At 36.3% G+C, this 23,033-nt stretch overlaps 1 protein-coding gene across 1 annotated transcript in view; it reads left to right on the top strand.

The window, feature by feature from the left end:
• NSUN3 (NOP2/Sun RNA methyltransferase 3) overlaps window positions 1-17,299 on the top strand; it is a 53,218-nt gene extending 35,919 nt beyond the window's left edge. Inside the window, exon 6 of the mRNA XM_004272631.3 lies at window positions 15,528-17,299. Within this exon, the coding sequence (XP_004272679.1) occupies window positions 15,528-15,798 (271 nt within the window). The 3' untranslated portion in view covers window positions 15,799-17,299. The remainder of the gene's footprint in view (window positions 1-15,527) is intronic.
• Window positions 17,300-23,033: the final 5,734 nt, after the last annotated feature.

Here is a 23,033-nt window from a genome sequence, read left to right as displayed (position 1 = left end):
TTGTAGGTTGCTTGAGCTGTTCCCTACTCAGAAATTTTTGAGTGTTAGTTGCAATTCAATATATTCCTTTGTTTTACACTGAAAAGTTCTCTTTTTGACCCACCTCTTGATTAAGGTAACATTTATTCATTCATTTATTTTAAAAAAATGTATTTTGAGAAGATACTTTCCAGTTGTGCTATATATAAAAAATACAAAATGAATATAGCATAAACCCTGTTTTCAAGGAGCTGGAAATATATTGCTTGGGAAAAACAGAAGAGGGAGGAATTCCATGGGGAATCAGTGAAGGTTTCAGAGACTAAGTGAGCTTTGAAGTGAGTCTGGAAAGATGAATAAAAGTTCTCCTGGTCAAAAAGAAACTGAAAAATAATTTATGTAAGCATTAGAACTTACTAAGCATCTAGAGAGATGGGACAGAGAATCATCAGGGATCCAGACCCTGTCTATCTTCTACCTTATGGTCCTATGGTCCAGAGTGACAATTCCAACTCTTACTGTTTAATCTGCATTGCAAGTAGTAAGAAAGAGCAAAAGCACACCTCACATTACTTCCACTCACTTCTTATGGGTCAGACTTAGACATATGACTACCTTTAGTGAAAGGCAGTTTAGGAAATTAGCCTTAGCTGTACCCAGTTAAAAATTCCATTACTATAGAAGGAGGTGAGAACAGATATTGAACAATTAGAAGTGTCTGTCACAAGCTGGAAATCCCTTGATCAGATAACACCGGAGTATGCCAAGAAAATTAATAAGAAAATCCTTTAGCAAGAGAACCAATTTGAAAGATTTCACAGTAATCAAGAAGTAGATGACAAAGGCCTTAACTGAGTGAATGGGAGAGGAATACAGATATGTGGTCAGATTTGCAAGATATTTTCAATGGAGAATTAATAGGATTTGGTGGTTGATTGGTTCTGGAGTGGGAAGAAAAGGAAGGTGTCAAGGAAAACTGTAGAACTCTACTGCACGGATTTGAATCCTGGTTTGGACACTTACTGAGTGGCCTCATACAAGTTGCTTAACACTCTTGCCTTAGTTACCTCATCTGCAAAGTGAGAATAATAACTTAATTGAAAGATTGAATGAGATAACATATGTAAAACATCTAACTTTAGGAAAAAAGATAAACCAAGGATAAAATTATAGGGCAGACTGATATTTAAGGGATAGGAAGAAGAGGAAAGGTAGATAAGGCGGCTAAAAGGGAACCTCAGAGAAGTAGGAGATGAACAAAGAAAGAGTAGTGTCGAGGAAGACAAAGTGAGAGAAGGTTTCTCGAAGTTGAGGATGAATGACAGAATCAAATAGTATGGTGAGATGAATGCAAAAATAAACCTCTTAACTTAGGCTAGCTTTGTACTCATTTTATCAGTAAGCTTCTGAGGAAAACAGATATTTTAATATATCATTTAGAGTTGTGGAAACAAAATTTGTTTAAAGGAATTTACCAGATTGTTTGGAATAACTACAAATTATTCCAAATTATTTGAAATTTTAATGGAGTAACTGCCTTTGAGTTTCTAACCATTGCATCTAATTTGTTAAAATTCTTTAAAATTATGATTTTGATGTCAATCTGAGATGAAGAGTTTCAAATTATGTCTCAGCATGAGGTATTTGCTTTCATTTACCTCATCATAAATTCAGTGCAATAGCACTTTAATAGGTAAAGGTTGCATGCGCTATAAAATGAGCAGGTAGCCAAGATTCTCAAGTCATAGCTTCAGACCTACTAATTCTTAGTTCCTTTTTATTAAAAGTGCCTAAAGGTCTATAGTTATTCTTTACCTTCAATGAGTATTTGGGACAGTTGGGATGATAAAATGTATGCATGTAGCATCCTCTTTCTTATTGCCCCAGATTCCATACTTATTTTAGCAATCGTAATAATTTGCTTCAGGGTATATACAGCAGTGATAAAGCTTGCAGTCATTTTCCTGGTATTAGATTAAGGTGCATTAATTAGCTGTGTAACTTCAGGCAAGTCACTGAGTCTTTGTGACCCTCCATTTGATAAATTGGGTCGGACTATTTACCTTGTATACCTCATAAGGTTTTATTAAGACTCCATCTGTGAAGTGCTCTTTAAGTTAAGCACCAAATAAACATAAGGCAGCATTATTAATTAGGCTGGTGACCTGTTCCTCACTAGGTTAACATAGGAATCAGCATCTCATTTGATTTTTGGACCAAATCCACATTCCCATTAATTCAGGAATATTCTGTCCTAAAGAAAAAGAATTTCCTCATGGAGAAATATGTGTGTGCAATGTCCTCTGGAAGCATTTCACCTTTTTCAGTTTTGGATTTAGTTTTTGTCATTCGGGCAGTAAGATACAAAGACCACAAGTAGTTTTCATATATTTTTCATGTTATTAATTAGATAACTTTTTAATGTAAGTTGCAAATAACCTTATAAAGTAGCCTTTTAGAGAATTTCTGAAACATTACTTGAATATTAAATGGCTACAAGGGGCCAATTGCAGGATTGATGCTCCTATGCTCGTTTTAAGTTTTAAAAATTACTCTATTCTTACTTGGTTTAAAAAAATGTTTAATGCTAGAGTTTCTAAGATGAAGGGTACAAGCTTGCTAATATTGTGTCAATGAAGTGATTTTTCAGTCTATTTCACTTGATTACTTCCCCATATTTACATCTGAAAGAATGGTTGATGTTGCCTTGATGCTTTAATGGTGACACAGAAGGGACATGAAGAAAGATGAGGAATAAGTATATTATTCACAGTAGTGTTTACCTGTAATATGAATTTTTCAAGAATACAGACATCTGTGATTGTTTTACTTCTGCACCAGAAGTTGTGGTAGAGGCTGTGCCTGTAACTTCGAACATGTCACTGGAAGACATAAAAAGACGATGCTTGTCCCTTAATGGTAAGTCGTAGGAATTCATGTAAGGGGAGAAAATCACTTTTCTTGCTTTGGTCAAAAGATGGCAGTATTGCTGTGCTGATTGTTTTCTTACGCAGTTTGGGCTCAGTTTTTTTTAATGCAAAAAACACTTAAATTTAGTGATCTAATTAACAATGACCCTTCCAACAGAATGCCAAATTTCTAATCGAAGACCAGAAGAATAGACCAGAAAATGGAATTTATCTTTTTAAAATGTATTAGGGTTGCTTTAGTAGCTATTTGTAAAAATAGCATTCTCTAAGACTCAGATTTGCCGGAGGAAAAGAGGACACCCTGCATCATGTTTTCAATTTTGGTTAGGTTTGAAATACCCTCCCTTTGGAACTTTGATGACTGTCAGGGTTCCAAGATGTTTTCGAGGGTTTTTTTGTTTTGTTTTGTTTGTTTGTTTTTAGTTTTTAAAGGTCATTGAAGCTTCTGTTTTCATTAAGGCAATACTTATTTTTCTTCAAGTTGTTAAAATCAGGTAATTGTTTTTCTTTTTTTTCCTTGGTCATTATACGTTATTTGTTGGTAGTTGGAAGGCTGTGTGAACTAGTCTGGAAGTGTAAAGGTGGTTTCCCGTTTTTTTCCTGGGAAAGCAGCGTGTTCTTACCTTGTTTCTAAGCCAGTATTATAAATGGCTCTTGGGGCTTGATTCTCTGTTTTTCTCTAAGATCTTTAAAGGATAGAGAAATTCAATGAAAAGCACTTAAAAAAATGACAAAATGGACTTCTGAAAAAAAAAAAAAGCCTTCATTATTGATTATATAAAGTGTTCTTTAAAAAATACAAACATACAAAACACTTTTGGGAGGGGGTAATGGGGAAGAACCCTTAGTGTATTGAAAGAACACAAAACAATCCAGCTGTTTTTCTTACTGTATATTAGAATAAGAAAATACTGATGGATTCTGCTCAGAATTCTGCTTTTTTTTAAGGTGATATAGTATGTATTTGTTATATCACATCTCCCACTTCCCTCAGTAGGATCTGGGGCAGCACCCTGTAATCAAACTTTAATATGTTTTCAGCAAAACGTTCGAGTAGTTTTACCACATGGGCTCAGTCTTGACGATAAATAGCCTTACATCAATTTAGGTCAAATGTTGAGGCCAGATGAATCTGACACAAACTTAAGAAAAAAGCTGTAGTTTGCAGAGCTTTTTGGATTTCACGATGGCGTGTAAGAGATAGTACATCTGAAGTGCCATTCAGGTCTACTCTGTGAACCGCCAAAAATCAATTAAGGTTTTCTATTTGTAAATGGGGAAAATTTAATTTAACGTTATATTCTGTTTAATGTTTTCTTTTTTAGAATATGTTTTATTTTGAGCTGCTTCATTAGCTAGGTGGTTTAAGTGCAGAACGCATTTCAGCCTATTCCGTAATACACTGAAAGACAAAGATTTGGAAAAATTTGTACAGCTCGTATCTGCCGTAAAGCAACAGGGTATCTGGTGTACATTCTGTGGCAAGAAGGCCATCATTCTTTTCCTGTTAGGGGTGCTGTGGTAAAAGCATTTCCCACTCTTATTTTATCCTATATTGTTAATCAAGATCAGCTTTACTTCCTGCAGTGCTATTGTGAGATAGAATCTTATTTCATACTTCAGGTAGGGTTAAGCCTGATCAGCTCTTAGGTGGGAGGCTTCTGAGGGGAATATATGTGTTTCAGGGAAGTGTTAGGGGGAGTGTATTATGTGGCAACTCTGCTTCCTTTAGAAGTACTTCCCCCAGCTCTGCATTATAGATGGACATTGTGTGTTGAATAATATATAAAACCCAAGATAATGTCTACTAGTTGCCATTTCAGTTTAAAGTATTAGGTTAGCCTTCCACCTAATCTGATCAAAATAATACTTTTCTTCATCTACTGTAGTTAGTCATAACATCTTTTTCTGCCTTATACTGATAAGTATGATTAGAAATCACTGCTGACCATCTTTCTGCCATCAGTTATAATTCAGTAGTAAAGAATGCCCATCTTAATTCAACTTGTAATTTCATGCAATATAGTTAGTGTTATAGCACAAGTGAAAAATATCCCATTATTCAGGATCTTGTTAAGCTGTGAAACATGTAGTCCTTGAGAAGCCAAGGTACACAGCTCATTTGGAAAAGGTTAGCAGAGGATACCATTATGCCAAAATGGATGTTGCTTAGTTAGTTGTTTAGTTTTACCTCCTCTTATTAAAAAACAAACAAACTACATGACACAGAAATTTACACAAGCATAGAGCAACCTTTTGCCTTCTACCAGATCCCAGATCCAGCACTTTTTGTTTTCCTTCTCTAATCCTGACATGTTTTTATATGGTCATTACCACAACTTTGCCAGTTTATTAGTATTATTCAAGTCTAACTTTTTTTTTTTTTCCTGCGGTACGTGGGCCTCTCACTGTTGTGGCCTCTCCCGTTGCGGAGCACAGGCTCCAGACGCGCAGGCTCAGCGGCCATGGCTCACGGGCCTAGTTGCTTCGCGGCATGTGGGATCCTCCCGGACCGGGGCATGAACCCGTGTCCCCTGCATCGGCAGGCGGACTCTCAACCACTGTACCACCAGGGAAGCTCCAAGTCTAACTTTTAAATGTTTTTACCCCTCCAGAATTTAAAATTTCTTACTTGGCTTGTTAAGACCTAGTAAACAGTATCTTTCTTCTGTTCTGATTGTCATAATTTCTCTCCTGAAGCAACACAACCTTTCTCACACCCTACTGTCTACTGTCCTCAAAAAAAGGACCATTTTTAAAAAGCCTTTTAAAAATGCTTCTTTTCATGACTTGGATGAAACCTATCGAAATTAATATAATAATTACTTGGTTCTTATGGGCTATTTCAAAATATATGTAACTGGTTATGGAAGCAAATGATTTATCCTAGACACTATGGAATAAAATAATTCTCAGTATAGAAAAGTCTTGGCTATATGAACTCTGGGAGTGAGTTTTTTTTTTTTCCATATTACCTGTTTTCCTTGATCTTTGAATACAAAATTATGGTATTTTTTGAAATCTATAACTACTACAAGCAAAAGGGCAAAAATGGTATTTAAACAGCAATCATTAGCAGCAAAACAGCAACAACCATTTGATAGGAATCTCTTCACATTTTGCCCTAGGACGTTGAGATTAACCCAATTTGTAAAAAACCCTTTGTGTTGCCACACACAGTTTCCTTGTTAAGAAATTAATGTGGCCAGTTAAGCTATACCAACCTAATATTAGAAAGATAAATTATGAGTGTTGGGATGAAGACAGAGCAGAAGAATCAGCCAACGTTGGCAACATTATAGAAATTAATTTAAATTTGCATCAAGCCAGGAACATACTGTTTGTAAGTGATGAGGCTTCTATGTACTTTTGTACAACTGTAATGAGAAAGAATCATACTTGATTAGGCATTGGTTTTGCTAACTGTGGAACTAGGATCAAAATAAATCCTTTTAATGGGAATTTAAAGATACCCTCATTCAAATTGTGTATATCTCTTGCACAATAATCTAACTTTTTTAAAGAAAATCTTATACTCATTGCTATAGTCAGTAGAAAATGATCCAAAATGAGTGTAGTTGTAACTTGCACAATTTTAGCAAAATCTACCGATGCCTCAGTATGTCACTGTAAAAAAAATTGAAAAGCCATCACCAGGTGTGTGTTAGTTTCCTATTGCTGCTATTAATAACAAATTACCATAAATTTAGTGGCTTAAAATAACACAGATTTATTATCTTACACTTCTGGAGGTCATAGTTTCAAAATCAAGGTGTTTGCAGAGCTGCGATTTCTTCTGGAGGCTCTAGGGGAGTGCTATAGACTGAAAATTCATATGTTGAAATCCTAATCCCAAAGATGATTGTGTTAGGCCTTTGGGAGATGATTAGGTTATGAGGGTGGAGCACTCACGATGGGATTAGTGCCCTTATAACAGAGCTCTCAGAGTGCTCCCAAGCTCCTACTGCCATGGGAGGACACAGTGGCCATCTATGAACCAGGAGGCAGGTATCCTCAGCAGATGCTGAACCTGCTGGTGCCTTAATCTTGGACTTCCCAGCTTCCTGAACTATGAGAAATAAATGTTTATTGTTTAAACCACCTAGTCTATGGCGTTTTTGTTATAGCGACCCAAACAGACTAAGACAGGGAGAATGATTTCCTTACCTTTTCCAGCTTCTAGATGCAGCCCACATTCCTTGGCTTGTGACCTTTGGCTAGCATTCCTGTCACTCCAGCCTTAGCTTCAATCATCACCTCTCTTTCTCTGACTCTCCTGCTTCCCTTTTCTATTTATAAGGATCTTTGTAATTACATTCGGCCCACTCAGATAATCCAGTGTAATCTTCCCATTTTAAGACCCTTAATTTCATCACATCTGCAAATACCCTTTTGCCATATAATGTGACATGTTTAAATGTTCTGGGGATTAGGATATGGACATCTTTGTGGGCCATCATTCTTCCTCCCATAGTCTGTTATCCCATAACAGTTCACATCTCTGGTGTCTAGATCTGAGCCTTTTAAAAAAGTTTCTGTGGAGAATATTTAGGAGACAGTGACAAGTAAGAAGACAGGTTAAAAAACTTTTTTTAGAAATTAACAGCAAACACTGAAGGTTAAGTAGGCTTACAGTGGTAAGCTACTGTAAATTGGTAGTCACCTCCCAGTTTTTTTTATATCAGTAAGTGGATATATGAGAAGACCAGAAATACTGGATACCATACAATTTTAGTTATCTGGACCTCAGGGAATGAGTTTTCTAGAGAGTTAATCCCTTAATAGTCAAATTAAAAGAACAAAAAAAAACAACTGACCTCTATGGGAAAATTTCTAATATTTATACTACTGTCATAGCTACGCTTTAATTTGTATTATCATAGAAATACATGACATGGGTAAAAAATTAAAAATATAAATGAGTTTTTAGTTAAAAGTAGTTTACTCCTACCACTCCCCCATCTTCCCCTAGCTTTACTCCTCAGAGCAACCACTTACAATTATTTATACTTTATTTATTCTTCAAGTCCCTCCTAAACCTCTAAATAATATGTTTATCCTTTATTACTTCATTTATCAACTTTAGACATTGACTACAGGCACACCTTGTTTTATTGTGTTTCTCAGATACTATGTTTTTACAAATTGAAGGTTTGTGACAGCCACGCATCCAACAAGTCTGTTGGCACCATTTTTCCAATAGCCTTTGTTCATTTTGTGTCTCTGTGTCACTTTTAGGTAATTCTAACAATATTTCAAACTTTTCATTATTATTGTATTTGTTATGGTGATCTGTGATCAGTGATCCTTGATGTTACTATTGCAAAAATACTACAACTTACTGAAGGCTCAGATGATGGTTAGCATTTCTCAGCAATAAAGTGTTTTTTAATTAAGGTATGTACATTTTTTTAGACATAATGTTATTGCACACTTAATAGACTACAGTATAGTGTAAACATAACTTTTTTATGCACTGGGAAACCAAAAAATTTGTGACTCGCTTTATTACGATTCACTTTATTTGCTTTATTGTGATCTAGAACCAAACCTGCCATATCTCCGAGGTGTGCCTGCCCTGACTTTTTGCTTGGGCTCATCTCACTTATACCTCCCTTACCTCTTCACAGCACTCTACAACCTGTGTTCTCACCCTGTTACAGTTTCTCCCTCAGTCAGCTTGGAAACTTAGTACTTCACACTTAGATCTACATTTCTTGTTCTGTTAGCGGTAGAAAGTCTGTCTAAACACACTTCGAGCTTTATTCTTTTTTCAAATAATCAGAGCAATAGCTCTTGGTTTCTCTTTTTGTAATATAACAATATTTACATCCCCGCTCCATCTTACATTTCTCCCCTCTACTTCCCAGTAGAAGTAGAGGGGAGAAATGTAAGATGGAGCGGGGATGTAAATATGTTATACTCCCTGCACCTTTATGTTTATGTTGTCAAGGTTGACGGTATTCTTTCTGAGATTTTATAATCTGTTCTGAAACATTACTAAGATAAGTTTATGGAATGATTCTGAGGACCAATAATCAATATATGTTGTTTTATTCACTGCAGAATGGACTAATACATTAGAATTAAATTTCCTTCTCTATTGGTTCAGTGTTGTGATCAGAATGACACTGAGAGGAAAATTTTCTTATAATCAGATTAGATGGAACAGACTCTCTCTCTCTCTTTTCTTCTCCCCCTTACACACCCACCCCAGGTGCATGTATCAAATCTTCAAGGTTTTCTCAGTTTTCAGTCATTTCATCTCTTTTCTCCCGTCTCACTTCTCCCTGGAGTCTCCTTCTCCTTCTCATCTGGAGTAGGTACCCTCTAAGGGCTCCCATGCAGTTATCATTCTGGGGCTTCACTCCCTTCATTGTTCTCCTATGTGGCGTTCACTGTTTTCTGTGTCACAGTTCTCTTCTTTCTTGATTTACCTCCTCATTCTGCTAGAGGTAAAATTTCTGAGTCATCAGATATCTGAAAGTTTCTGTCTCCCTCCTATATATTTATTTGACAGTGTGGCAGTAAATAGCATCCACTTTAAATTGCCTTTTTCCCAGGATTTGGAGTACACTACTCCACAGATGCCAGTCTGATTCCTGGACCCTTAGAGGCAACAAGTTCTTCTCTCTGGAGGCCTTTAGCATTTTTCCTTTGTTCTCAAAGTTCTAAAATTTAACAATAATGCATCTAAATGTGGATGTTTTTCATTCACTATAAGGTTGGAGTTTTGACAGTGTTGTGTCAGACCCTCTGCACCCTCTCCTCTTAGCTCCCTGATCTCATCTTACCCTACCACCACTTTCTTCCCTGTGCTACAGTCACACTGGCCTCCTCCTTCCTCAGACATGTCTGAGGGTCTTTGCACGGGCTACTCCTTTTGTGCAGAATGCTCTTTCCTCAGATATCTACATGGCCCACTTCCTTACCTTCTCTTCTCAGGTCTTTGTTCAGATGTCACTTCTTGAAGTGTCATCCTATTCTAATTATCCTACTTAAAACTGCAATCCCTGTTACCATCCAGGCACTCCTAATCCTCTTACCCTGATTTAAGTTTCTTTATAGAACCTATCACTAAATTAAAAAATAAGCAAACTGTGATATTGTGAATATGTATTTCATCTTTGTTCCTGGTTCCAGGCCAGAGCTCCTAAAACCCTTGTAATTTCCTAAGTGATAAGAGTGATAGGAACGTCTTTTGTTATAATATCTGGCTTTGGTAAGGGTGAAAGGAGCAACTTTTATTATTCATAACAAGCCCTTGCAACCATACCTGAGTTTATGTTAATGTGACTTTGGGGCAGCCCCTAAGGATGGGGGACTGGTTGCCAGGGGAACTGACTGTATAATTAGAGGGTTGGAACTTTCAGCTCCACCCCTCCCCCTCTTTAGGGATGGGAGAGGGGCTGGAGATGGAGTTTAATCACCAGTGGCTAATGATTTAATCAATTACACGTATTTAATGAAGCCTCTAAAAAACCGTCACTGAAGAGATTTGCAGGGCTTTCAGGGTGGAGAGGAGGTGTTGGGAGGGTGGTGTGCCTGGAGAGGGCATACTTTGCCCTGTGCATCTCTTCCATCTGGCTGTTACTGCATTGTATCTTGTAATAATAAATCAGTAACATAGTAAGTAACAGAGCCATTCTAGAAAATTATTTAACCCAAGGAGGGGTTTGTGGGAACCCCCGTTTTATAACCAGTGTGTCAGAAGTGCCAAAGACTTGGACTTGCAGTTGGTATTCGAAGGACAGTCTTGTGGGACCAGGTGGTTAGTGTCAGAATTGAAATAAACTGTAGGACATGCAGTCAGTGTTTGCAGAGAATTGGAGGATTGCTTGGTGGGGGAAAACACACGTGCAAACATACACACATGCATACGTATATATGTGTGTGTATATATTATTATGTGTGTATATGTGTTTATATATATATATGTGCATATATGTGTAAATACTTTGTATTAGTTTGCTAGGACTACCATAACACAGTACCACAGACTGAATGGCTTAAACAACAGATATTTCTCACAGTGCTGAAAGCTAGAAGTCTGAGATCAAGGTGTCCGCAGGGTTGGTTTCTTCTGAGGCCTCTCTGCTTGGATAGCTGTCTTTGCCCTGTGTCTTCACTTGATCTTCCCTCTGTAATTGTGTCCAAATTTCCTCTTCTTATAAGGACACCAGACATATTGGATTAGGGCCCACCCTAATGACATCATTTTAATAACTTAATTACCTCTTTAAAGATGTTATCTCCAAATACAGTCACATTCTGAGGTATTGGGGGTTATGGCTTCAACATACGAATTTTGAGGGGACACAGTTCAGTCCATGACAGACTTACTTATTTTTGTAGTCTTTCTCCCCCAGCTAGAATGTAAGCTTCATGAAACTGAGGGTTTTTTTTTTTTTATTGTTGTTGTTCTATTTCAGTGTATACCCAACATCTAGAACAATGCCCATAATAGATGCTGAATAAATAATAATGGATATTCTAGCCTTATGATGAGCTATTTTAATCTGAACACTTCTTTTCATCTCTAGAAAATTCTTATTTCACTAATTCAAGTCCCCCTCCCCCAATTCTCTGTACTATCTTTCCAGTACTCCTGTTAACTGAAATTTGGACCTGCTTGATTAATCTTCCCTGTGTCATTTTCAGTCCATCTGTTGTTCTGCTTTTTTGGAAGATTTTTCAACCTTAACTTCCAAACACTTCTATAAAATATTATTTTGATGAACATGTGTTTCATTTCAAAGAGGCCTCTTCTTGGTGCTGTTTCATGGCATTCTCTTATTGTTTTGTGGGTCCTGTATTTTTGCTGATCTTTCTGCATTTATAAGGTCTTGTTATGTCTCTTTTGTTCCCTGAAGTTTCTGTTTCTTTGTAGGCCATTTTTTGTTTGTTTCTTTTACTTTTGATCTCACATATTGCATAAGCATTTCTCACCCTTAATAATCCTTCATTGTACGTTTTTATTTAATAATGGGACAATAAAGTACTAGGAGGTTTATTTTAGGGGTGATAATTTTTGCCTGGTGATGTCACTTTATGATTTGCTGAATGCAGAGGTCTTTAGTTTGGGGAGGGGGTGCCTTAGGTCTCCCTAGTTTATTCAACTTTCTTAGATTAAAAAGCTTCCAAATTTTAGGGAAGAGGTAAAATTGTCATTATATCAGATAACATGATAATATATATAGAAAATCCTAAAGATTCTGCACAGAAACTCCTAGAACTGATAAACAAAATCAGCAAGGTAGCAGGATACAGGATTAACATACATAAATCGGTTGCATTTCTTTATAGTAACAATGAAATATCAGAAAGGGAATGTAAAAAAAAATACCTTTTAATATCACAACCCCCCCCCCCAGAATACTTAGGAATAAACCTGACCAAGGAGGTAAAACACTTATATGCTGAGAACTATAAAACTATAAAGGAAATTGAAGATGATTCAAAGAAATGGGAAGATATCACGTGCTCTTGGATTGTAAGAATTAATATTGTTAAATTGGCCATACTACCCATAGCAATCTACAGTTTAGATCCAATCCCTATCAAATTACCCATGACATTTTTCACAGAAGTAGAACAAGTAATCCAAAAATTTATATGGAACCATAAAAGACCCAGAATTGCCAAAGCTATCCTGAGGAACAAAAACAAAGCAGGAGGCATAACCCTCCAAGACTTCAGATAATACTATAAAGTGATAGTAATCAAAACAGCATGGTACTGGCACAAAAACAGACATGTGGATCAAGGGAACAGAATAGAGAGCCCAGAAATAAACCCACACACCTATGGTCAATTAATCTTCGACAAAGGAGGCAAGAATATACAACTGGAAGAAAGTCTCTTCAGCAAGTGGTGTTGGGAAAGTTGGACAGCTGCATGTAAATCAGTGAAGTTAGAACACTCCCTCACACCTAGACAAAAATAAACTCAAAATGGCTTAAAGACTTAAACGTAAGAATGATACCATAAAACTCCTAGAAGAGAACATAGGCAAAATGTTCTTTGACATAAATTGTACCAATGTTTTCTCAGGTCAGTCTTCGAAGGCAATAGACATAAAAGCAAAAATAAACAAATGGGATCTAATCAAACTTACAAGCTTTTGCACAGCAAAGGAAACCATAAACAAAACTAAAAGACAACCTACAGAATGGGAGAAAACATTTGCAAACAATGCGACTGACAAAGGCTTAATGTCCAAAGTATACAAACAGTTCATAGAACTCAACAACAAAAAAACAAACAACCCAATCAAAAAATGGGCAGAAGACCTAAATAGACTTCTTCAAAGAAGACATACAGATGGCCAACAGGAACATGATAAGTTGCTCAACGTCACTAATTATTAGAGAAATGCAAATCAAAACTTCAACAAGGTAGCACCTCACATAAGTCAGAATGGCCATCATTAAAAAGTCTACAAATAAGAAATGTTGGAGAGGGTGTGGAGAAAAGGGAACACTCCTACACTGTTGGTGGGAATGTAAGTTGGTACAACCATTATGGAAAACAGTATGGAGGTTCTTCAAAAAGCTATTAAGTAGAGTTGCCGTACGATTCAGCAATCCCACTCCTGGGCATATATCCAGAGAAAACTATAATTCAAAAAAATACGTGCACTCCTATGTTCATAGCAGCACTATTCACAGTAGCCAAGACATGGAAACAACCTAAATGTCCATCGACAGATGAATGGATAAAGAAGATGTGGTACATATATATAATGGAATACTACTCAGCCATAAAAAGGAATGAAATAATCCATTTTCAGCAACATGGATGGACCTGGAGATTATCATACTAAGTGAAATAAGTCAGAAAGAGAAAGACAAATACCATATGACATCACTTATATGTGGAACCTAAAATATAACACAAATGAACTTATCTATGAAACAGAAACAGACTCACAGATATAGAGAACGGACTTGTGGTGGCCAAGGGGGAGGTGAGGTGAGGGAGGGATGGATTGGGAGTTTGGGAGTAGCAGATGCAAACTGTTATGCATAGAATGGATAAACAAGGTCCTACTGTATAGCACAGGAACAATATTTAATATCCTGTGATAAACCATAATGGTAAAGAATATGGAAAAGACTGTATAACTGAATTGCTTTGATCTACAGCAGAAATTAACACAACATTGTAAATCAGCTATACTTCAGTTAAAAAAACCTTCCAGCTTTTTACCTGGCTGCCTGACGTGCCATATATGGGAGTCTGAAATCTGTGGTTTCTTATCTATGCTTTGAATTAATATCTTTGTTTTCACTTTTTACTCCTGTCACATTTAGTCTGGCTTTTCCAGGTCCCAAACCCCTCTGTAGTTCTGCAGGTCAAATTATACCCTCTGTGGCTGTAGGGTTGTCTCTACTCTCTTCATTCACTATTCGTCTGTCTGCATATCATCTTTCAGAAATGTGTTGAAATTCAGTTAGTTAATGGCTCTCTCTATCCTTTTTACTTTATTGTTTTGAGTTAGTACATTTTTTATTACACATTATATTTAAGGATGTCTACAGAAAGAGGAGAAAAAAAATCGTCATCAGTTTCTTGTCTTGGGTTAGAATTTTTCAGTCCTTTAATAATCGAACATAGAAGACAGAATTTGAACTTGCTTTGATGATGTGGATCTTCATTATAAACCTTAGTTATTGGGAGGTGCTCTAGTTGTTTAAATATAGGTTGTGACGGGGCTGACTGTACTTTTAAATCCAGTAGAGGTTCTGGAACATGATTTCTTAAAAAAAAAAAGTTCTTGATTAGTAATTGCTTTGGGGTTATCACCACAGCAGCAGGACTAAAACTTTTCTAGTTTTCTGTCTCAGTAGATGACCTTGCTTCCCCCTCCACACTTACTATCAAGGCTGTCTATCGTGAACTTTCATTTACCTTAGAACGTCTCGGTTCCCTGTTCATGCTCCCTTGTTGTTTCAAATGAAGAGCTGGAATCCCATCTTTTCTGAAGCTAACTCCTCCATTTGCAGCCTGAAGTCTTGGGACTGTTCTCCTGGATCTGCATCTACAAATATGTTCAAGTCTTCCCCTTGGGGGAAAAAAATCTTCCCATCTTTTCCCTAAACCTATACTTTTATCTAGAGAAGCCTTCTAAATTTTTTCTAAGTTCTGCTCTCTTTACATATAGGCATTCTCTGTCTTTAGTCCACTTTTCTTCCTTGTTCTTTTCCTGGGAAATCCTGTTTATTCACATGACTTCATCTATCACTGAGCCCTAACCCCTTTCCTGAAGTTCAGATTCTCCTTCCCACCTACCCATTAGTACCACTCAGTATATTCAAAGACAGACCCATTATTCCATGCTCTGCCTCCATCCTCCTGTCCTTAGAAGAACAAAACAATGAACCAGTCAGACATACTCTCTGTCTTTCCCGTGTTGATTGGTCTCATTATCATTTTCCCAGTCATCCAGGGATACATTAGAAAGAAATAGTTGTAAGGCTAGAAAACACCCAAAGTTATTACAGTCAGAGTCAGAGTAGGGTTAATTTCAAGTATGTAAGCTTTCTTGCCCTCAGCCCCCGTAGTTCCTTTTTAATGTACATAACCAATCTTTTGCATTTTCCTGATTACATGCAGGTCTGCAATTAAGGCCTTACGTCCTGGAGGGCTACTTGTGTACTCTACATGCACACTTTCCAAGGCAGAAAATCAAGATGTGATCAGTGAAGTTTTAAACTCCTACAGTAACATCATGCCTGTGGACATTAAGGAAATGGCAAGGACTTGCTCCCAAGACTTCACATTTGCTCCCACTGGCCAGGAATGTGGGCTATTGGTGATTCCAGATAAGGGCAAAGCCTGGGGCCCAATGTATGTAGCCAAATTGAAAAAATCATGGACTACTTGAAATTGGTGATGTGCATTTTGTGAACCATTACATCGATAACATATCAATGTATTATTATATTTATTTAACATGTAGGCTCTCTACGTGTTAACATTTAAATAAAATGGAGCCACTTTCCCTGGGTCTGTTGGAATCCTATTTAGTTAATACTTTAGCATCTCAGAACTTTTCAGGTATATTTTTTTCCTAGAAATACATCTACAGTAATGATTTAAGATGGTGCAGATGGTGTTTGTTCTCTATAATAAATCTGTCTTTTACTTGGCATCTTGTAGTTAAATTAATCAGAATATATGGTTTTGTGCATAAAATGTTTAGAAATACCTTCTATCGTAATGTTGGTGCTTTGAACCTCTAAAAATGCACACCTTCTGACTCTCTTATCATTTTTTTCCTTATCAAATGTATAGATTCTTTGAGGTTTTTTCCCCCCCTTTTCTATAAGAACTGATTGCTATTCTGAGACTTAACTTCTTAAGCAGCACTATTTCTAGTTCTAGGAAAATAGATTTCTTATTTGCCAAGTTGTTTTTCGTTAAGAACTATCTTCTGTTTACTGCAAAGGTCGGTGACTCTATTGACACCAGCTTTATTTCTCCACTTTTTTTTGTATTCACAAATACAAATTGAAAGGGTAAATTATATTGAAAGGCCGTTAGAACAGCAGATTCACATGCACATGTTTGACTTTCTGCATTCAGCTTGTAGAATAATGGAGTCTGTCCAGCAGGCTATAAAGCAAGTACTTGAAACAAAACCAGAATGATTAATAACTGCAATAACTGAACTATATTTGGAGAGTTTTGCTACATAATTGCAGTCATAATGAACACTACAGAATCTGATTATCTAACAGTTGCAATCTGGAGGGGCTTTTTATTTCATTGCGTTATGAAATGTTATCTGAGACTATGATGTCACATATTAATGCACAAAAGGGAGATGCCTAATGAGAGTGGATTATACTATTACCAAAACCCAGTACCATTTACTAAGTGGCTCTCCTTGTTTATACATATCCTGGGAATATTGTGTACATTTCTGTATATGTACTTAGGGTTTTAGCCTCAGGTTTTGATCATGTGTTTTCTCTAGAAATTGCTTTACTCAGACGCCAAACATATTTTTCCAACTATTAAGAAAAATTATGTAGCATATTTCAAAAGATTCTATCTATTTAGAAATTAGTTTTTTTAAAAAAACAAAACTCTGACTATAGAAATACAAAATTCTGCTGAAGCTGAATCCTTTTGAATTATTACATTCTATACATTTAAACTAGAGACTCTTGGCTCATTTACTTTTTTTTTTTTTTTTTTGCAAGCATATAAAACTGGGCTCCTTTAACTGGGAAGTCCTAGGAAGAGTGTTATTTCTGTACCTTCATTGCATTAACCATTTTGTTTCCTTTATATCTAACCAATATATTTGAAGAAAAGCTGGATCTCTTGGACTCAATCAAATATACCGAGTTAATACAGAAGATTAATAATAATGGAAAGGACTATTATTATGTGTGTGTGTATTTTTAGTGTGTGCTTATTGGTTTGTTTTTTCAAGAATCCTGTCTTCAGATACTATAGGATTAAAAAGTGCATTTATTCTGTGTAGATTAATCACAAAGTAAATTTTCACAGTGCACTTTGTTGAATGTCATTATTTTCCCAGCATAATGCCATGAAGCCTAATCTGAATACTCAATGTGCTGTTGGATTAGACCTTTCTATGATTACTGAAAAATGCAAATATAGATATACATATAGCTCATTTTATTATTATCAATAACTATAATGAAACATATGACATTTATTGAGTGTTAAATATTTGATTAAGTTCTTTATATATATGTGTTATCTTTTCTGAACTTTAAAACAACTCCAGGGCTGAGCATCATGACCACATTTTGTGACTGAGAAAACCCAAGTTTAGTGCTGCTCCTAGCTTGCCAAGCTATTCTGGTAAGTAAAGAATGGAACCAAGATTAAAACTGGTTCCAAAGGCCACATCCTTCTCACTACTCTATGCTGTCTCACAAGATATAGGTTATAGGAACCCTCAAGATTATCAACTGGCTTTACCCTTATTCTCCACTGCTCAGCTTTCCCCTTGTATGCAATTCTCTATTCTCAGGGCATGAAAGGGTTAATTAATACTTGGGGAAAAAATCCAATTGTGAAATATTTCAGGCTGTGTTTTAAAGAAGTACCTCTTGTGATTGCAATACCCAGAAATCTCCCATAGAGGTATTCTGTGCCTTCCTTTTCTTTGCAGATGCTGAACTGAAGAAAAGGAATTTGGAGCAGCCTTGCAATGTCAATTGAAAAGCAAGGAGTAATTGATAACTACTTTCTGTGGCATTGAGTTACTTTCAAAATAGCTTTATAAAATTTAGGTTGCTTACCAACACATTAACTTCTCTATGCCATCAGCACACTGAACAGCCCCTAGTTTCAGAAATAGACTGTGAATAAAGATAATGCATTTAAATGGTTTGTACTGAATTTTTAAAGCATCAAACATTATCTGTGGCTTAGAATCAAGGCAACCTACAGTTCTTTATCCTATTGCATATCCATATGGCTTTATACTGATGATGGCATGTTACCCCCTGAACAGTATTATGAAAAATATTCTTTTATACAAGGATAAAAGGATATTAGGCATAAAATAATAGATACCAGAACACTTGCTACATGACTAAAGTAATCACAAATCTAATAGGCCCTTATCCAAGAAGACTTTATGTCTGGAGATAAGTATCAGATGATCTGCGTAGGCTAATGCAACTCATCTGGAGTACAAAGAGAAAACTGGAACCACTAGCAACAATTTTATTAGATGCCAAGAAGTCCTTTGATGCAATTGAATGGGACTACTTGTATTATATGTTAGGTAAATTTTGCTTTGGGGATGAATATAACAACACAATTTTATGTTCAGCCCATTTATATAGTTCAGATCAATGGTTTACAGTCTTCTTTGCCTTGCCTTATTGCTGCATTGGGGAGGGAAGTAGGTATGATGCCCATTACTGATGTTACTCTTCAGGCTGACATTGGAGCTATAATATCACCCAGATCCCCTGGGTAACTGAAGGATATTCAGATGAAGCTTCACAAGTTAACTAAATGTCTGCTGATTATCTACTACTTGTGCTGAAAGCCCTAACAGCATCTGTCCTGAAAACATTAAAATTAATGTCAGAATTTGGAATGGCTTCAGGCTGCAAAGTCAATGGGAGAGAATCAGAAATACTATCTTGACAGTCATTTCTATTAATATTACTTATTATATGACATTTAAAATAAAATGAAAATTTAAAAAGAATTGATTTGGGATTCTCATTAGGGAGTAATTAAACTATAGAATGAAAAAACAAACTTAAAAAATTGACCTGTTAATTCAATGCTAAGATTTTTAAAAAACAGGTTTCACTAGACCTAAGGAGGAAGAAAGCCTGCTAGAACATATAACTCTTTAAAATTCAGTTAGCTCAATCAAATATTAACTCCATACCCTTCTGTAACTTTTCACAAATGAAGCAAGTAATTTCTTTGGTCATGTGAGGCCCTATAGTCATGTTGAAACTGGGTGAAACATACACTACCTTAGGAAAAGTACTGTTTGCCTCATTGGAAGCTATTTGACGGCATACGTCATGACTCAGTTAAGCTTGCTATGGCTTATCAAAAGGAATTTTCTGCTGCATGTTGCTGTGGAAGAGCCCACTACATACAAATAACTATATAATCTAGCAGAACCAACAGACTACAAATGTATAGCCTATTGAAAAATAAGAAACAGGACAGTAGCACCCAGTTTCTTCCTAGTTCTTAAAAACAAGTGAGAGTAAAATTGCAGTTATTAATAAGAATGGGAAAAGATAAGAGGAATTAGCAATGGTGACAGGAGAAAAGAGGGACTGGGCCTATTTTAGCTTATAAAAATTACTTATAATTACTAAGTAATAGAGAGGATTGCTCATTTACTCATCCAAACAAGGTGTTAATGACCTTCGAAAAATGGTAGACCTTACCCCCATTCTGGTATTACAGTAATCTCTGGGGTGAGGGACAGAGGAATGAGAGGACCAGAGAACTTGTGCTGACTCGTGAATTGATGTTAGTAGGGCAGGATTACTGTGGGTTTGTAGCTCATAGCTGTCAACTCTTAAGAAAAGGGAAGGCTGGTGGCACCTAGCTCTGATGACACTGGAAATTGTTTTGTGTGATATTTTTAGCCATGAAAAGCTAATATAACTAGCTTCATTGATAGCCGTCCCTCTTGATCATAAAAAATCTTAAGTGTAAGTCCTAGATTATAACAAATGTATTATAAAACACAACAGACATACACAAACTACCCATGTTCTTCAAAATGATTACTTTTGTCATATATTCTCGTACAGATAGTGTTTGTTAAATCTTGCATTGAAGCTATAGCTATGCCCATAGATGCATTATTTTCAGCTGTTTAGTTAACCCGACTGTATAGAGTTAACTCAGCAGGTTCCTTTTTCACCCCATAGTATTGAGTTGGCTGAAGCAACTTGATATAGTTTCAACGGAGGTGATTTTTGAACCAGGGGAATGGTTCAGGAGAGTTTTAGGTGGGGTCTGGAATGTCATTCTGGGCTTGGGTCTAGATTGAGTCAGTCAAGCATGTTTCAAAAGCAAAGGACACTATGATAGGCCTGAAGGGTTTCGGATATACTCCTAGGAAGCACATTACAGCTCCCAACAAAGTTTACACATTCATCTATCTGGTCACACTCACTACATTCAGTGAGGACTTTAGCATCTAGCTCATATCTTCTCCATTGGAACTCCTGCCACAGGCTGAATTCAACACCTCTGTGGGAAACCCATCAAATATCCCACCTTCCTGATTCCTTTACTACCTCTCCTCCAATGGCTTTTGTCTCCATTTGTCTTCAACTCACACTCCTGGAAATTTCCTAGAATTTGGCATTATCTAATGCCACACTCTCCAGTGGACCTTTCTATATGATGGAGATGTCTTATCTGCCTTGTCCAATATGGACAATATGGTGGCCATGCATAGCTATTGAGCACTTGAAATGTGGCTAGTGTGACTGAGGAACATAATTTTTAATTTTAATGAATGTAAATGTAAATAGTCACTGTGGCTAGTGACTACCTTATTGGGACAACACAGATCTAAAAATTTTCTATTTAGGAAAATTTAATCTCAGTACCTCCTGTTCTTCCAGCTTTCTTACACTCTCATTCTTATTAAAACTGCAGTCCAGTTTCCTTGACACCCTGGTTTCTAAACCCTTTCTGTCCTTTCTCTCCTGGTCTCCTTTCCTTACCCATCCTGGACCCAATGGTTGAAAACTTAAAACTTTGTTCTCACAGTGGTTTAACCTCCTCATGCTTTTGCATTCTACTACATCTGATATTTAAACCTGCAACTCTAGATAAATCCAGTAGTCCATGCTTCTACTAATGTATGGAGATGGCTGATCATTGTTTGGAAAAAAAGAAAATTATATAGGAGTGTAGATTGATGTTATAAATTCACACACCTGTGCAGATTGATTTCACTACAAATTCATGCTCACTTGCCTCTCCTAAGACTTTTACATTGCTTAATAACTTTGACTACTTCTTGGCCAGCTTCCTTTTCCATTCTCATTAGTGACGTTTCCCAACTTCCACTATTCTCTACAACTCTTCTGTATTTTTTCTCTCAGAAGATGCTCCTGCCTCTTAGTTCCTTGAGAAAAATTATGGCCATCAGAGTGAATGTCCTCAATTTTTCCTAGTGCATACTCCCCCTCATTTTATTTAGACACACCACCATTCATCCGGCCTCCCAAGTTAGAAACCTGGGAGTTATGTTCAACTTTTCTCTTTCCTCTCCCTCACTCTCACCTCTAGATAATAACGAAGTTTTACCTTTTTTTATTGTTCTCTCTTAGTATCATTGGCATTGCCTTAGTTAAGGTCACCTGAGCTATTGAATTTTCTTCACAGTTCATCTTCCTACCTGCTGCCTCACACCTCACTACCCATATCCTCTATGGCTACTGAAGCGCTCTTCCTACAACAAAACCTCATTATGTCATTGCCCTGTTTAAATTTTTTCAATTACTCCCCATTCCCTTCAGGATGAAATTCAAGCCCTTTTAGTATTTCGTACTAGGTCCTCTTGCTTTGAGATCTGTCAAACAGATACACACACACACACAATTACATCCTCTTTAACTTCATAAAAATATGAATAATCCTGCTGAGGAAGCCTGTTATCACAGTGTATAAAGTGTCCCAGCTTATTGGTTGGGATACCCTTTAAGTAACCTGCTGCATTTCCTACTTTATAATTAGCTAGAGTTCTACTAGAAGACCTGATGTTATTTTTTACAAAATGATCTAGACATTTTAAAATAGAGTATTTTTGTTCTTATAGTACTATCTGAAAACTATATAGGTATATTTTGGGCTGCTATACTTAGTTGTTTTTTGGATTTTTACAGTGAATGGAAAGAATAGTCAAACCATTTTCAAAAGCTTGTGCATTGGACTGAGAGATGTAAATTAAATAGAGAATCCATGGTACTATGGGCATACTTAGGCATACATACAGTATGGGAAAATTTCAAATGAAATAGGCTCAGTAATGAGGTTGGAATGCCAATGGATAAATCCATAATTGTCTTCTGGAGTATACTTCAAACCTATAAGGAATATCCAAGGGCAGAACAGCAGATGAGAATGTCTTAAAATAGAAAAAAAAATTGTACTTCAGCACATTAAGGACAGTCAAAAAATAGATTATTAAAGAAGCACTTGCAGAACAATAGAAAAATCTTATTCTCTATAAACTTATCAATTACTCCAGAATTTTTTTGAAAAGTGAAAGTTAATGTTGTTTGGAACTACTTCTGCCTTTAACTTAATCTGTGACAGTAAATAGGTCTCAAACTTTCTAAGCCTTGGTTGCCTAATTTTTAAAGTAAAATAGATTATCTCTAAGGGAAGTGAATATGTTTTGAGCCATTACTGTATCACAGACATTGTTCTAAGTGTTTGTATAATGATTATTTTATTTAATCCAATATCTTCTTTTTAAAAACATTTCTCTGACCTGTAACTGAGATTGAAGTAAAGGGCTAATACTGGGTACAAAAGTGAAGGGAGAAAATAGAAAGACGGTAGTGAAGAACCAAAATAAGTCTAAGAGGAGCTGATAAATAAAAGAGGAAGATC

The sequence above is a fragment of the Orcinus orca genome, chromosome 5 (genome assembly GCF_937001465.1).
Source record: "Orcinus orca chromosome 5, mOrcOrc1.1, whole genome shotgun sequence".
NCBI lineage: Eukaryota > Metazoa > Chordata > Mammalia > Artiodactyla > Delphinidae > Orcinus > Orcinus orca.
Note: the sequence above shows the minus strand (reverse complement) of the source record. Positions and strands in the feature narration are given on the sequence as shown.